This window comes from Eptesicus fuscus, chromosome 14 (genome assembly GCF_027574615.1).
Source record: "Eptesicus fuscus isolate TK198812 chromosome 14, DD_ASM_mEF_20220401, whole genome shotgun sequence".
In the NCBI taxonomy this organism is placed as follows: domain Eukaryota; kingdom Metazoa; phylum Chordata; class Mammalia; order Chiroptera; family Vespertilionidae; genus Eptesicus; species Eptesicus fuscus.
In genome coordinates this window covers 26,991,218-27,009,238 of record NC_072486.1, presented here as the reverse complement: position 1 = coordinate 27,009,238, position 18,021 = coordinate 26,991,218, and the positions used below count along the sequence as shown (strand labels likewise).

General features: G+C 35.1%; 1 protein-coding gene across 1 annotated transcript in view; it reads right to left on the bottom strand.

The window, feature by feature from the left end:
• Positions 1-15,343, bottom strand: part of CALCR (calcitonin receptor) — a 28,505-nt gene extending 13,162 nt beyond the window's left edge. Inside the window, exons 1-6 of the mRNA XM_054726612.1 lie at positions 15,166-15,343; positions 13,795-13,877; positions 7,059-7,209; positions 5,216-5,326; positions 2,146-2,258; positions 1,350-1,441 (exon numbers count right to left, since the gene is read on the bottom strand). Of these exons, the coding sequence (XP_054582587.1) occupies positions 1,350-1,441; positions 2,146-2,258; positions 5,216-5,326; positions 7,059-7,209; positions 13,795-13,877; positions 15,166-15,343 (728 nt within the window). The remainder of the gene's footprint in view (positions 1-1,349; positions 1,442-2,145; positions 2,259-5,215; positions 5,327-7,058; positions 7,210-13,794; positions 13,878-15,165) is intronic.
• Positions 15,344-18,021: the final 2,678 nt, after the last annotated feature.

The following is an 18,021-nucleotide window of genomic DNA, read 5'->3' as shown; positions in this document are numbered from 1 at the left end:
TATTTGTTTATTGCCTGTTATTTTCTCTCACTAGAATGGAAGTGCTAAAGCAGTTTGCACTGTGCAGCTAGAACAGGGTCTGATGCTTTGTAGGGCTTAACACATTTTATGGATAAAAAATATGTAAGAACAATTTTCTTCTTCAAACTGTGACTGCTTTTCCAGTACATCAGATAATTACATTAAAGGGTCGATGGTCCCATATCTTACACTTTGTATCGTTCTGAACATTTGTCAAATTATTACTTTTCCTTTATTGTGGAAAGTATTACAGATGTCCCCTTGTTTTGTTTTGTTTTCCCATTGGCCCCTGCCATCCTAACCTGCACTAGCCTCTCCCAGGCCTTCACTACTCCATTGTCAGTATCCATATAGGCATATAAATTCCTTGGTTAATCACTCCATCCCCCACCCCTGCCTTCCTTCTGAAATTCGTCAGTCTGGTCCATGCCTCTATGTCTCTGGATCTATTTTGTTCATCAGTTTATTTTGTTCATTAGATTCCACATATGAGTGAGATCATGTGATACTTATCTTTCTCTGACTGGCTTATTTCTCTTAGCATAACAAATTCTTAATATAGGTATTAACTAATAGTGGACATTATCCTACTAGCTAAAAGCTATATACAATATGGTATTATGTACATAACGAGAAGTGATACTGTTAGGCTCCAAAGGAACAATATGAATAATATATAATATGAGTTTCTGTTTCTTGAAGGTTTCAATATAATTTCTGCTAATTGTTAAAAACTTTCTTGCACTTACTTGATGTCATTTACACTGAACTTTTTGAAATGAGTTAAAGGTACTTTAAATTTATTAAAATTCATTTAATAATCCAACATACATTACTGTGTACCTGCTATAATTCAGACCTTCTGGTAGATTCTAGGTATATATAGATCAGTGGTCGGCAAACTCATTAGTCAACAGAGCCAACTATCAACAGTACAACGATTGAAATTTGAGAGCCAAATTTTTTAAACTTAAACTTTTTCTATCGCTACTTCTTCAAAATAGACTTGTCCAGGCCGTGGTATTTTGTGGAAGAGCCACACTCAAGGGGCCAAAGAGCTGCATGTGGCTCGTGAGCCGCAGTTTGCCGACCACGGATATAGATGAACAAAACAGATTGCTTTGGCCTTCAGAGACCTTATATACTACGTCATTGCTTATTTACTCTTCGTGTGATAACTAATATAATTTTCTTGCTACTTCATGACTCTCATATATCTCTTATGATTTGTAGAAGATCCCCCTCCCCCACGCAACTTTTACAGAGTTTTCCATTTATTTCAGTATCTTAAAGAAGAAAGAAAAAGCAGATGCTATGAGGGTACTTACTTGAAACACACGAAAATCACCAGTGAAGTTATCAAGGTGAGAAGAGAAACAGAGTGTCCCACAATGGCCACGTAGAACATCATGTATGCATGCTGGAATAACAATAGCAGCAACAACAACAACAGTTACAAAGACCAATGTGGTGAGTAAATGAATGACTATAGAAGGGGGGAATGGTTTCTATCTTTAAATATCAGTGTAAATCAACAACTGTTTCCCTCCTTTCAAATAACTTACTACAATTAAAATAAGTATTTCAAAGAATTAAATTATATTGAATTATAATAAACTGGATGAATAGATTGAATATTATAAGATTAAGAATATGCATGACGTTGGGGGAAGAACACAAGACTGGATTTATCAGAGCTGTTCTTTACTCAGAGTATTATTATTAAGTCTTCGTGTACTTTCATAAAGTCAGTCACTTCACCTCTCTAGACCTCAGTAGTCCTCACCTATAAAGTAATTTGGTTGGACTAGATGATTTTTAAAGGGATTATATGAAACACCATTTATAAGAAACACCATTAAATACTGGGATACAGAAATATTGAATGTAAAAGAATGGGAAAAGATGACTCAGATTAACACTAGCCGTAAGAAAACTGGTGTAATACCATATAGGTGCAGGTATTAAGTCAGGAAGATATAATAATTTTAAATTTCTATGCACCTAATAATATAAACTCAAACCCCCATGTAAACATAAAGCAAAAAGTGATATCTCCTAGTCACCAATAAAACACAGACAATGGCATTATCACCAAATACTGAAATCTGAAATGGAACCTACCTTCATTTTTTCAGCAGAGAAAGCATAACACATACTGTAGTTAGTCAAGGTTTCATTCAAGTCAGCAGTTAGTTCCCAAGATCCATTTTTTTCACAGTGTTTCACAGCCACTTCTGTTAATGAAACATAACAGTTATTGCTTAACCATTTCAAAACAACAAGAAGGAAAAATAAATTAAGGCTTAAAAGCATTTCAAAGTGTTAACCACTTCATGGAATTTGAATATGCGTATTAGTAAATGGAGACGACCATGAACCTCCTAGATTTGGGGATGTTTTATACAAAAAAATTTTAATATATGGTGTCTCATGTTAGCTTTGGCAGAGCCCTGTAAAACAGATACCGCTGTCTCCATTTCACAAACAGCCCAGAGATGGGGAGGTTATGGAATTTAAAAAGTCAGTAGCTAGTGGCTGAGCTAGGATTGGATACCAGGTCTTTCAGACTCCAAAGTGCTACCGACACTTTACCTCCTGTTTTTTTGTTTGTTTGGTTTTTTTTTAACAGACATTAAACTTATGATTTTTGATAGAACTGCGAGAAGAGCAAGACATACTTTTCTTCATTTATATGCAATATTTATTTATTGACTTATGAAACTGCAGGGGTTTTTTTGTCAAATGATCAAATATTGGCAATTTCATATGGCTAAATTCAATAGAACAAAGAAATTCAAAACTAGGGGATGCATCTTAGCTCTATGCCATTAATGTTAAGTGTTTGACTCCAAGGACAGGGTCTTAAATACCTCTTTGTTAAATTTGTTTTTTTACACTAACGAAGTCCTTTAGACTATTAACATCTTTTTTTTCCTCTTTTTTAAAAATTTATTTATTTATTTTTAAAATTACTTTATTGATTAAAGTATCACATATTTGTCATCAACCCCCCCCATTAACATCTTTTGAATTTCAATATTGTTATCAACTCTTTCATGATCTACCTGTCTTTTACCAAGCACTTTGTCTAAAATGAAATCTCTGTCATTTCATTAAACTGCTTTGTGTATGATCAAGACATAGTTTTGGGTTAATCGTTAAATCCTAAAGAATTTAAGTTTGTTGAATTATAGGTATTTTTAAGATGTGCTTTTTCTTTTGAAGTGGGTTTGTCACCCACCTGAGGTAGTTCTATCCAAAAACTAGACTGAAAAGATGGATTTATGCCTGGGAATCTGTTTTGCTGACCAAAAACTTGTCTTTTAGTCAATAATTATGGCCACTTTGGCAAGATCCCATTGCCGCTTTGGAACTGGCATTGTAGCCTCAATTGCAGAACAGCTCTTTGTGCCAATCAATTACCACTAATATAGTTGTCAAACAAGATTAATGAAGCATCATTTATCCGGAGGAGTCAGTGAAAACCTGGAGGATTACCATCAAATGGCATTTAGTTCGAGTTTACAGGAATGTAATGATGAGTGGGGCACAGGATTAAGTCCTTTCTCTCTTCACATCCCAACTTTTCCATCAAAATGTAAATTCCCAGAAGTGGTTGACCTGAACTGGTTTTAAAAATGCCCCCTCCCCCTCTAATCCAATTTACATTATTTATGTCTTCCTGGGGTAGAATTTAGGATCTCATCTTTGAAGAAAGCACAAACAGCATCTCCCAAGCATTGTCTTGGAGTTAGATGAATTTCTCTACTTTAATCTGGATTCCAGAAACTTTCCTGCTTGCAGTTACTATCTGACATTTTCTGTCTTAACTGATGTCCTCACTGTCATTGGGCAGTAACTTCTTGCCATTCACAGTCAATGAGTGAGACTAACTAGATGGGCTTCTTGACCCTGAAATATAGTAGAAACTCTGACCAAACAACTCTAAAGTCAAAGTTGATTTTCCATAGCCTCTTAAGTGTGAAACAAACACTGATAACTAAGATGGCTATTCAGTGACTTAAAGGGTGGGTATGGTATACAGAGTGGATACACTGGACAAGATAATTAATTTCCTGGGCAGAATAGTGCTGCACAATTGAAAACGTATGAATTGTTTAGTTCTGAAATTTTCCATTTAATAGTTTCAGACTATGGTTGACCACGGTTAACTGAAAACATGGAAAGCAAAACTGCAGACCAGGTGGGATTTCTGTAATATATAAGAAAATGTTTTGAAAAGGAAAAAATATGATATTCAATGAAAAGTGTTCCTATATTACTTTTATAACGAAAGTGAATTTGGTGTCACTATTTTACTAAACATACATTTGTTGAATGTTCATATTGTGCAGGACACAGCTGGATGTTAGTACAATTCATTGTAACAGTATTTGTTTTATTATCTGAGCATATTTTAATAATCTGCTGGAACAGAAATCTGGTATCTATAGTTAACACCTATTGATTTATTTTTCCTTATATATCATGGTTTTATGTAATTTTTATCATTATATAAAATTACCATTGGGCATGTTATACCAGCCTGCTATTTGCTAACTCTAGATCAAGCATTTGCGTAAGTAACTAAAATGTGAGACAATTGAAAAAATTTTTAGAAACCATACATTTTAAGAACCACAATTAGTTTTAGAAAAATTAATTGAATTTTTAATTAAAATCTAATATTTATTATTTAAATTATATAAAAGTGAATTTTTATTCAAAATGTAATGGAATGTATGACCAGTAATGTGACTTAAAAAGTAAGGATAGCTTATTGCCCTGGCTGGTGTGGCTCAGTTGACTGGATGTCATCCCATGTACAGAAAGGTTGCGAGTTCGATTCCTGACCAATCCCTAGAAGGGGGCATGCAGGAGGTAGCAGATTGGTGTTTCACTCTCATATCAATTTCTCTCTCTCTCTCTCTCTCTCTCTCTCTCTCTCTCTCTCTCTTCCCCTTCCTCTCTCTAAAAATAAAAAAAAATCCAAATAAATAAATAAAATAAGGACAGCTTGTTAGATATGTGCAACTAGGTAATATTTCATTTATGGAAATGCTTCAGAACATGCTAAACTGTGTAGAGTATGACTATGTAGGTATATTTTATATCTGACTTTCTTTTGAGGAACATGAAAAAAACTCTAAAAGTGTCATAGCAAAATATAAAATAAAAACAGATATTCTACCTGTTGTATCGAAGTCGGGAAAATAATCTGGGCATGGCTGAGTGGTTGTCTGTCCAGCCGGTGTGTCATCCCAGCACAGCCATCCATCCCACATGCGATTGCAACGTAGATCTGGCTCTTTAGAAAGAAATTAGCATTGCCATTGTCAAAAGTTACCTTAGTGGGACTTAATAGTGCATAGACAATTATTCTGGGGATTTTCACTTTGGAACTACCCTATATTAAAAAACAACAACAGTTGCAGCAGTAGCAACAAAATAATGGTATTAACTTTACTGACCACTAATGGAATTTACATTTTTGTAGTGTTTTCTCCATTTGTTCATCAAAAGGCACATGTCTTCTGTATGGAATCTTTCATCCAAACTCTTTCCTTTAAAGCACCTTGGAAGTGCTATAAGAAAACTTTTGTGAAAGTATATGCACAATCACCCTTGGATAAACTTAACCTTGAAAAAAACTATATGGCTTTGGAACCTATGAATCTTACTAACCACTAATCTTCATTCCTAATTCAAGGGTGATGAAATTGTTCAAAATTCATCATTTGTAATTCATCATTTATATGTAATCCAACTGGAAGATGCATTTGCTTCCAGTTGGATTACATATGAACAGTCTTATTACTTTAGAATAACACTTTACTAATGGCTAAAATAATGCTCAGTTTGGTCACTTTGTGTATTCATCAATGTTGCCTCTAGGTGGTTTCTCACTGCTTTCAAAAATTAAATCTCCAAAATATGAAGATTTGTGTGTACACAGATATTCAAAAGAATGAGTATTGTGTGAGTATAAAAGGCAGTTCTAAAATAAAAAGTTTCAAATAATAATCAATAGCACAACCCTGAGGTAACTACTAGCAAGATAGAAGTGAAGGTGACTGCACTCACTTGGTCTCTGAAAATATCATCTTTGTGTTTCCATTGTCTCATTTACTTCAGATAAATGGTTTCTTTTTGGTGGTGAGTTGCATCTAATGCCTTTTCATATTCTTAAAAACCCTGAAACTACTCCAGACAGAAAAACGGACCTGGTTCATTGTTTCAACAAGAAATTAAAATTTTAGCTATCTGAAGACAAACCATGTCTAGTAATAGAGTATATTTACGCCCCCCTACCCCTGGCCCCACGAGTGTTGTCTTAGAATATATAAGGGTGTACAAGATCTTGTTGGCTCTTTTCAAATGATTTAGGGGACAAGGGAGAGAATTTAAATGGACGTAGCCATGCTTGGCCATCTACATTCTCCCCTTTGTTTTCCCGTGGGCTCTCTATAGCTAATCAAATATGCTTGGCCCTGAGAATATTTGGGCAGTCACATAGAGCATTTAGAGAGGGTGATAAACAGTTCTGCCTAGGAGATACCTTTTTCCAGTTCATCTGGGAACTGGAGGTAGAAAGGGAGAAGGAATAGCATGAGTTATGAACCAACTGACAGGTAAAGGAAGACACTGCCTAATTAACCCAAATAAGACCAGGTTTTATCAAGTTCCACCTCAGGCACATTTTCTGCCCACCATTTTCCAATTCCCTTCTTGTCATTTTCCAATTCCTTTCCTTCACTTAGTCCTGTATTGTTCCTGCTTGCTAGGTGTGAATACTATTATTATAGTAATTTTGTCCTTAATGCAGATGTTAGCCAGAGAGTCTTCAGATGAACTTGAGCAAATAAACTAGGCATGTCTGCTGCATGAAATGCACAAAAATATTATGGTATGAAAACCATTGTTAAAACTGCTGGCATATTAAATTAAAATCAGTCAATACATATTTAGTCACGGAAGAAAATAAACCTTCAATGATATTTGAAACACATATTTACATCCATCCTTCTTTTTACCTTCTCTATGGTATCGGGATAACCTTTCCATTCGGAGTAAGCATTTGGCCTCTGCAACCTGCATTTTCCATTTTCCCAATCTGACCAGAAATGAGTCCTCCGCTTGTAGAGCGGTTCTATCGGTTTTATTAGAGGAAAGAAGGGTTGGAAACTGTATTTAAAAAAAAAGTCAGTTACATATAGAGAGTATGAATGGGTGGTTTACATAAATAAATGAAACAGTAAAAAATTTAAAAACATTTATTTTTCCTCCTATAAAACAATTATACATCATCTCTATGTGGAATATTTTTGCTTTATAACATTCATTCCATTCACTATTGAAAATGTATAGCAGCCATACAAATTCATGCACATCTTTATCATACAAGATTTTAAAAATTGTATTACCACTGTAAAGTTTAGATGTATACAAAGAAAATAACCTGATTTCCAAAAAATACGAATATTAAATCAACTTTGTTGTCTTTGGAACTCTTAAGAATCATTAATCATATTATTTAAAATAGATATACATATTTGTGCACTAAATAAGCTTTTTTATTGGATTTCTTCAGCTGATTTTTATTTGTGCTTATATTATGCATACTGCCACAAATTTATTCTACATATTACATAGAACAAACAAATCTGTTCTGAGATATTCTGCTTTGAATAACTGGCTTTACTCCCTTTCATTGGTTTAATCAACAGATAACCAATACAGAGTCATTCATTTGCATTGGTAAAAATCAATGTAAATCTTGAATACTACTTTTAGATATTTTGCCTTTTTGGTACAGGCTGACATTAGTTTTGCCAGTCTCAATTAATCCTTATCACCATCCTATGTATTATCAAAATTGATGTGTGTGTGTGTGTGTGTGTGTGTGTGTGTGTGTGTGTGTGTAAAGATCACTGTCTAATTGTGTTCATAGAGTTGCCAATTTCTTTTGTGGCTATGACATTTTAGTGGTGTTTGAATCTGTGATTTTTTACATCCAAGTTCTGCATGGAGATTTTTTTTTGAAGAAGACTTGCAAGCTTCAACCTACACTTACTTTTCTTCTTCAGAAGTTAGGAATACTCCTTGCCTCTCTATCTGTTGAAACATACTTTTATTTGACTTTTCTCTGTCTCATTAATCTAACATTGAAGTTTCCCAAAATGTATTGATAGTTAGTAAGAAATGGAGTAAAATACTAAAGAACCTGCAAAAACAAATACCAAATGGTGGGACATAAGAGGCTCAATGCATTTTAGCTAATGTTACTGAAATTATAATGAAATAAAGTTATTTTGTAGCTTTTTGATCAGCGAAGGTTGTGAATGGAGAGTGTTGGTAAAATTCTTGTGGGAGGCTTCAGATGTCCAACTGATTAGTTGGGAGAGACCAAACAGGAAGCAGAAGGTATGGGCTAGGTCAGTGGTCGGCAAACCGCGGCTCGAGAGACACATGCGGCACTTTGGTCCCTCGAGTTTTTAGCAAAGGCCAGCTTAGGAGTACCCTAATTAAGTTAATAACAATGTACCTACCTATATAGTTTAAGTTTAAAAAATTTGGCTCTCAAAAGAAATTTCAATCGTTGTACTGTTGATATTTGGCTCTGTTGATTAATGAGTTTGCCAACCACTGGGCTAGATCTTCTCATAATGGAACAAGAAAGAGCAACTCACAGCATTTCTCAAAGAATAAAAACATGAAGGCATATTTGAATATAAGGAATGGAGAGTAGTATTAGTCAAATAGCCCAGATATTTTAGCATACATTACTAGAAAAACCTGGTAGGGATCTCAGAAAGGGGACAAATTGGGAAAGAAAAACCTCACTACTTGGAAGAAGGTAGTTCCCTCTTAGAATTGTTTTGGTGGTGCTAGCAAGCCATCTGAATAGAAATTGTTTGTAAACAGAGGAGGAAAAATAATATTTATTGTTATAACAACAGTGTTATAACTCAAGATGGACACTTATTGTAAATATAGTTGAAACCACTCTTTAAATATTAGGATTATTTCTAATTTTAATGCCTCTTGAATTTATGGCAGAGAAAAGAGAAGTTAATGAGCCAACAAAAATGATTTAAAATGTACAAACTCTTTACCAATGTATATGAACACCATTCTGTTGTCATATGACCCTTTTCCCACTGGTTTTAAGATCGATCAGCAAGCAGTCATTGAAATTGATGAGCTAAGTACTATGCTAGATGCTGAGGGTACAGTGTTGAATAAAATAAGTATAGATCCTGCCCTCATATAGCTTACAGTTTAGAAAGAAAAATCAACACTATAAAATATTTCCAGATACCAGAAACTGTGAAAGGTCAACAACTATAAGTTATTAAATGCTTAGATATTCCATCAGGAACTGAAATGTGGTTTTGGAGTATAAAAAAGTATATTTCAGAGATTTAATATTAAGACTTTTTTTTGTATTTCATTACCTTAACATTTCTATGAATGTGTGTTAATAATTTGACTAAAGATAATGTAACCATGGTCTTTAATAAATCATGGTGTCCTCACAATAAAATATATTAATGATTGATTCAGCTTATGTATGTAGTTTAGATACTTTGTGGCTCTATTGTTAGAATCTTTAGTTGATATGAGAATAATCCTATATAATAAAAGCCTAATATGCTAAGTGTCTGGTCGACCAGTCAGTTATTCAACCCATCAAAGCATAATATGCTAATGATATGCTAAGGCTATTCAACTGCTTGCTATGATGTGCACTGACCACCAGGGGGCAGATGCTCTGACCAGTAGGTTAGCTTGCTGCTGGAGTCCGGCTGATCAGGACTGAGTGAGATGGGCCAGACACTCCCTAGAACCCTCCCATGATCCCTCCCTGGTTGGCCAACCTCCTGTGTCCCTCCCTGGCCCCAATCCTCCCTGGCCCCGATTGTGCACTGGTGGGGTCCCTCGGCCTGGCCTGCACACTCTCGCAATCCGGGACCCCCTGGAGGTTTTGGCCCGATCCCACAGGCCAGGCCGAGGGATCCCACCAGTGCACGAATTCATGCACCAGGCCTCTAGTCAAGTTATAATATTTTTCTTTCTGAGCCACTTTCTCACCGTTTTCAAATCAAATTAGAAGATGGAATATGTCATATATAAATCTTTTCTGTCACTTCTGTCACAGATATTTTGGACACTAAGGATATTTTATTTAAGCTTGGCATTCTTTCCAGAAGTAACAGTCTGAATTCTATCTTTTAATGGACTGGACAACCAATTAAGTAATGTTTCAGCACTAGTTGGAAATTCATAGGAGCCATGGGGAGGCAGAATGTGCAAAGATATCAAGGGGAAAACACTGTACTTGTATTTTCAGTTACAACATTACTTGGTTAAATGCTGTTTTAACATCAGTAATAGATACATGAGCATCTGAAAGAGTAGATGTATTTCATGCAGATGACAGTAGCGTCAGTCTTATCATTCCTGCAATATCAAAACAATCTCCAGTGACTTTGGTTTAGAGCCGGTTCAACATAGAAATTGTTTCAGCACTTAAAGAATGAGGAATTAGAACCTTCTCGTAAGATGAGCCATAATAACCTGAGTTTGCTCCTCGCCTGGTTCATATTTAAGCATGGGATTTTTGAGGACGAACTTTTCCAGGGGTAGCTGAATGTTTCAGTGACTTTCTTCCAAAAATAACATACATCAAGGCATCCTGTTATATACAGGGTAGGGCAAAGTAGGTTCAAGTAAATAGCTCCACACATAGGACCACCAAGCTGCCACTGGCAGCTGTAGTCTGCAGCTGAAACATCACTGGTTCTTTCAGTTAACAAATACTTTGAATGCCTCCCACGTGCCAGGCATTGTTCTAGGTTCTGCAGATTCAGCAGTGAACAAAACTGGCAATGTCCCTGCCCTCATGGGGCTTCCAGTCTAGGGGGCTTCATCCACGCTAATCATGGGAGTCCAGAGGGGAGCAGTCTGATTTGAATGGTCATGTGCTCAAGTCATTCCTGCTTTGATATAAGGCAATCAGCCTACCTTTGTGTTACCAGTATAGGTGGTTTTTAGAAGTACAGGGACAGAATGATGACAGAGCTGCTCTGTGTAGAAACTCATGAACACAAACAGCAGCATGGTGACTGCCAGAGGGAAAGGGGTAGAGGGTGAAGGAAGTCCCAATATCAGGTGACAGAAGATTTGACTTTGGCTAGTAGGCACCCGGTGCAATATACAGATCTTGTAACATAAAAACCCACACCTGGAACCTGTATGTTCATGTTGACCAATGTCACCCCAATCAATTTAATAAGCAAATATTTTTTAAAAAGGCATTCGAGACATGGTCCATCTCTGCAATGGTTCAAACCTAATGAATGTGACTATGCTGAAGGGAGAGATTCCTATTGGCTGCCACAGTCTGAACTGCTCTAGAAGGAATATGAATCCAGAATCCACAAACTGATACAACCAATAGGATTCCCATGTCACCACCCTTAGTAACAATAATGTATGTGTAAGAATTATTGGCAATTTTCAGTTACTTATACTTTTCAAAGTAACAAAGGATAAAATAGAACTTGGTAAAGCGTTAGTCCTGGTTCTTTGAGGTGGCATCAGATGCCTGGTTGATGTCCTATGTACTTTCTACTTAAGCATTAAACACCCGAACTGCTGCATATGTGATAAATTCAAAGCGAATGGGGGGGGGGGGGGTGGATACAGCTAAGGAAACATCATCAAAATGCTTCTCATCGTTGTTGTCATTATGATCATCACTAGCATTTTTGGGGCGCTCACTATGTGCTAAGCACTGTCCTAAGCCGATTGAATTACTGCAGATAAGGGAGAGGAAGTGAGTGGGTGGTTTTGATTGACGTAGATGAAGCTAATGGAATGTTATGACTCAAACTGATACCTTAAGGTCCATTTGGAAATCAGTTTGGTGGAATTCAATAAATATCCTGGCATTTTTTTCCCCACAATAATATAAGAAGTGCATTGGAGTAATTAAAATCAATGTCATTTTGTTTAAGAAATTTACTTTTCTCTAAGGAGTATCAATGTGGAACACAATGAGTGTTGTGAAAGGAAACTGATGGTTAAAAAAGGTTTTATGGGCAAGTCCTTCAAATAAAATGTATAATTCAAATGCAGATAGAGAAGCAAATTTCTGTATGCAAAGAGAGCACAAAACCACTGAAGTGCCCTGTGCAGTTATGTTTTTCTAGTGAAGAGATGCCCACAAACCATAGGACATTTCTGTCCATGGCTCATGCAAATGTAAGAAATTCTTAACAACCTTTGAATTTTATAATATATCGGGTAAAAGTTTTGAATAAAAATGCCCTGCTTTAGTTTTTTAACACACCAAAAATTATCAGTAGCCTTCATAATAAAAAAGGTGATGGGATAATACTCAAACTATCTTGTTATTATCTAGTAGTTACTTTAGCTTTCCTTTTTATCAATGTATAATATAATATGCTTTATGAAATAAAATCATTTAGAAAAATTCACATATAGTTGATCAGATAGGATTTCACTTGATCTATGAAAAATAACGATATCAATAAATGAATAGAATATACCAATATTTCTGCATCTATAGAATAGCAATAAGACTCAGACATTTACAGATGAAATAAAATACTCTGATAGTTTCTACAACATTCTTGTTAAATGTGTTTTATTATATTTCCAATGATATAAAAGTACCTGCATTTCTAAATACTGGATTATACTGTATTTTATCTAAAGATTAAGATAATATGATAGTCTTACATAATAAAATAAACTATACTCATTATCCAAATAGGTGCAAAAAGGGCTATTTTAAGTTATTCTCATAAATCATTTATTTGATATATAACATTACAAAATAAAAATTCCCTTTAAAAATTAAATTAACATTTGTAGAATATTAGTAATATTTTCCTTGTGTAATGTAAAATTTATGCAAATTTGTAAGCCTGTGACTACACATTAAAGAACAATGGAAATCATGAAACCCTATGCAAACTGTTTCAGATACTAAGTGGTCTTTGCTGTCAACTACAATTAATTGGCCATTATTGATCTGATGTGGATCAAAACAACTCCAAATTTACTTATAAAAAATTTACTCATCTTCCTTTTGTGTGCTATTAAAATTATGTGATGGTGGGTTAACAAAGTTGAGAAAAAAATAAGCTTGATAGGGTCAATTATAGTTCTAAGACAATTAAAGTTCTGATTACTTGCTAAATAATTTAGGAATAAAACAACATAAAATTATATAAAATGGACATGATTTAAAAGGCTGGAGAGTTATAGAAAGACAGTGGTATGTCAAGATTTAAAACTCTTAGTGAGTTTTTGGTAAGAAATACATTGAGAATCAATAAACAGACTGAAATAATTCAGATGTTTAAAAAAGATAGCAGCCCAGAAACTATAACTCAAAGACACATATCCAACATTAAAAACATTTAATTCAAAAAATCATTAATCTTCAATATTAATACCCAAGATAATAAAGAGGTCCCTCAAATGAATGCTACATTTTTGTAAACCAACAATGCTCACATTTCTGGGTAAACCTAACACTAAACTAAGTCAGTGTAAGTTCTGAGGGGAGATTTCTTATCAAATTATCAAGAAAATGACAGTTTTGAGGAACTTAGTTAGGCTTCTGGAGAGCAAAGTTTATTTTGACTAATGTTCATTCACTCATACCAAAAACATTCTTCCATATTTTGGCATTCTTAATTATATAGCTTAGAATAATTTTGTGTTACTTACATTCATAAAGATGAAGAATATTAAGCACCAGCGAGTGCTATATGGGATCCGCATGGTTATTTTTGAAGTCGATTTTTTATTTCCTAGAAAAGTATAAAAAGAAAAAAAGACATTTAAATTAATATAGCTTTACTATTGAGTATAGTCTTTCTTTTGTATATTTGACTAGAAGAGGATCAATGTCCCAAAACACCCCAAGTAAGAACAGTATGCTTGTAGCTGCATGTCCCATTGCCCTTCCTGTCAGCCAGAAAAGATTGTTGTCTGAAGTCCCCCTTCAGGCATTCCAGTGCCACCTGTACATATCAAGACCAAAATAAAGAATTCAGAGAAATCAAGAGCAATCAATGTAGACTTCAATTAACAAGTGGCATCAATAGAACTGTTGAAAATTTCAATGGAAACATCCATAAAGAAGTCAGCTCGTTGGGCATGAGCAAATAAAATCTGTGGCTTGTAAAGGATTAATAGTCATGCCTTCTAGGTAACTGAAGGGCCAACTTTTACTTCGGGAGTCTTATTTAAAGCCTTGAGTATTTTTCCTTTCTATGTTTTTTTCTTCAAGCTTCAAGTTGCTTTTCTTTCTTTTTTTTCCCCTTCAAATTGCTATTAAGAAAAAAATTTCTTCCACACAATGATTGTGTCACGTAACAAGTCACCATTCTCAACTCAAGATCACGAGAGTCAGAAACAGACATCAACAGGTTTTCACGACTGCAGGTACTTTTACATAAGAAAAGATAATAAAGGGGTAAAAATGAAAAATATACATATGTTTCTTTATACCAATGGGATTTGTGTTTAAACAATATTTCAAATAGGGGTGGAGTAGTTATAATGGCATCTAAAACTATATTTATTGTTAGATATGAGTTAGTATCTACACGTTGTATTGATTTACGTATCAATAAGTCTGACATAAAATTGAGAAATGTAAGGTACAATTTTTCACAGAACCTTGATCGATGGAGAACTTGGGAAACCTCCAGAGTGTTAATTGGGAGAGTGACAGGATTCCTTTTGGAGAATGGGTTAGAGAAGAGCAATCCTAAAGTCAGGGACAGGCAAGGAGCGGGAGCCTAGGGAATTGGGGAAGACTTCAAGGAGGAGGTGACCCGGAGCTAAGAATAGAGGTAAGTGTAAAAATATACAAGGTGAAAAAAGGATGCATGCATATTGCTTAGGAACATAAACAGATGTAATCTTAAAAATCATGGAGATAATAACTAGAAATTTTAGAATAACAGTAATTGTTGCTGAGCGGGCAGGGAATGGAGTGTAAGTGGGAAAGGATTTGTAAGCTACCATTAACAATCTTCTTACACTTAAATTTGTTGGAGACCTGGTATGGCCAGGCATCATGTTATTTACCTTCCCAACAACCCCCTGTGGTAAATGGCATCTTCATGTTATTGAGGAAGAAACTGCACCTCAGCGCGATTAAGAGACTTAGTCCAAGTCCTGTATTTAGTAAGGAGGCAGCATCTAAATTCAAACCCAAGTTTTTCTGACTACAGCCCAGGTTTTCACTTTCCAGGTAACTAACCATGGCTTCTTCATTTTAGAAAAGCATTTCTTTTGTTTTATACCAGAATTTGTAAAGACAAACAAACAAACAAAGTTATTCAGAGCCTTAAAAACATACATAACACGGGACTTTTTAAATTTAGCTGAGACCCACGACCATTTGGTGAGTATAAACAGGGGGAAGCCTTCTGCTTAACTTCTGCTTAATTAAATCCAGCTGGAGATCCTAAAATATTTAAGATAATTATGTGTTTGATAGTATGAATTACTATGACGTACACAGACCATCTAAAAAGTCTAATTGAAAAGCGGCTCTCGTTCAGAGGAAGAGGCTCTCCGATGGTTCTGAGTGAGCTGCATGTGGCCTGGCGGCGTCTGCCCCTTTACACCAGCAAAAGTGCTGGGCAGTAATATTCCCTGGGAAATTATCTGGTTCTAAAGAGCACTCATCAAATTATTTTTCCGCCATAAATGGAAACACTGACATATTTACGAAAACCACTTTCCTTCTAATGTAGGATTACTGTCCTTAGGGACCGGCGTCAAATTAATAGGCAGTAGAGGCTGCTATGTAAGAAACAAAATATTTGGGGCAAAATCAAAGGCCCCATGAAGGCCAGGAGTGACCCTTCGCACTCGCTAAATCCATGTCCATTTCTAAATCCAGACACGGAACAAGAGGCAGAAGCTCCCCCATGATGGAAAGTCAGAGACGGGGCCTTCACCTGCTGGTGAATCCTGACTCCCCTCCTGACACTGAGCTTCTGGGATGGTCTCAAGGTAATGCTGACTTCCAAGAAAACTGGGATATGAGCAATCCCCAATTAGAAGTCTCAAATGTGCCATAGAGGGTGTGAAATAAATGATTTTCAAGGAAGATCAAGTTAATCAATGTTAGAATGAAAAAAAAATCTTACAACATTTCCTCAGAGTGAAAATATATATGTATGTATTTGTTAAGACATTCTGTTGAATACAATATAGAACCACTGGTTTCTCAGAGAACAGCTGGTTTAAAAATATATTTCTTCTGCTTTTATATTTCCATTCATGTGAGTTGTTCTCATGTTTTATTCCTGACATTTCTATATATGTTTTAAAAGGTAGTTTTCCTAACATATTGTGTTTTTTTTTTTTCTTTTTTTAGTAAAACTTCTTCAACGTTCCACACGGCATTGTGACGTGACCAAGGTAGGTGTGAGTTCCTGCTATGGCATTTATGAGCTTTGTGACCTTGGGAAAGTCGGCCAATCTCTCTGAGGCTCCATGTTCTCATTTGAAAAACAGGGATCATTAGTGCCTGTCTCGCAGTGTTAACGTGAACTTCAGGGAGGTTGGATTCATAAAGCACTGGACATGCAATAAGCATTCAGTATGCAGACACTTGTTTTATTGTGAGCTGGCCATGTTCTGTTTTTCCTTGAGAATAAACTAGAATTTAATACTGTGGTCTCTAGAAAGCCTTAATAGGACAGGGGAAGGACCCAGATACCGTCAGGAAAGTAGAAAGTCCTTAGGAAGCTTACAGAATTAAGATAATAACCCTGATCTCTTTGTGCAATAAGATTATTAGAAGAGATTCACATTTATGGGGTAGTTTTTATGTGTTCTTAGTAAATTTTTTCCTTTCCTGACCATTTCCTGACTCTAATTTTTACACATTAACAAGAAGTTCTGTTCATACACAAATGATCTTCTATACCATCTTCTGTCATTATAATTATAAAGGGGACTATTCAATGGGATCTTAAAATTATTCAGATTTTAAACCAGCCTTTTAAAATACTCTCAAATGACATACTGAGGTTATGTGGCCAGTTTTCCATGTGCTCTGTAAATAGCCATGTCACTTTAAAAAGTGGTATCTCATCAGCACTGAAGAAAAAGTTTTGTAAATAATAATAACAATGGTGATAATATCTAATATTATTACGTTGACTGTGTATTGGCAATGTTCAAAGTGCTTTATATATGTTGACGCATTTAATTTTCACCCTCATTTTACAGTCTATCTCTCTAATGTCTTCAATTTTTTATCCAACCATTATTTGAGTAAATGTTTCATGTCTTCTAACTAGACTGGGAGCTCTCTGGGACTCATTCTATTGGTCTTGGTAAGCCTCAATTAGTGCTTAGCAGAGTGCCTTGAATAAAACAGCACTTCAAAATTACTAGCAAATGAGCAAAACATCCCCTTTGCTTTTTTAAACTTAGAGGTCATTCCTATATTTTTAAGTTTAAGCCAGAATAGTAAAATAAAATTTAGGTTAATATAAAGAAGTTTCCAATAAGTAGATATTAAAAATCCAATAACTAGTTCTAATATATAAAACTTGATAATTAGGTAGGTTTCCTTTTGACACAGTAAGTTTCTAAGATCTCAAATCTAACAAGTGTGCATATTACTTCCTAAATTTTTTTTAAATAACGGGTGCCCATAATTTATAGAAATTTATTCTAGATAATATAACTCTAAGACTCTGATCATAGCACTCTATAATTACATTTCCTATTTCCATACTTAAATATTTTTCATCATAGAGGTAATAACCACTCATTAAATAAAATAACAAGTATATGTAGGAGGAAGAAGAACATTGTCTATAGTCCCACAACCCCAACACAAACACCTCTAATATTTTGCTCTATTTTTTCCAACATTTTGTACATATATCTATAATTTCCGCTTTCAAGTTATAA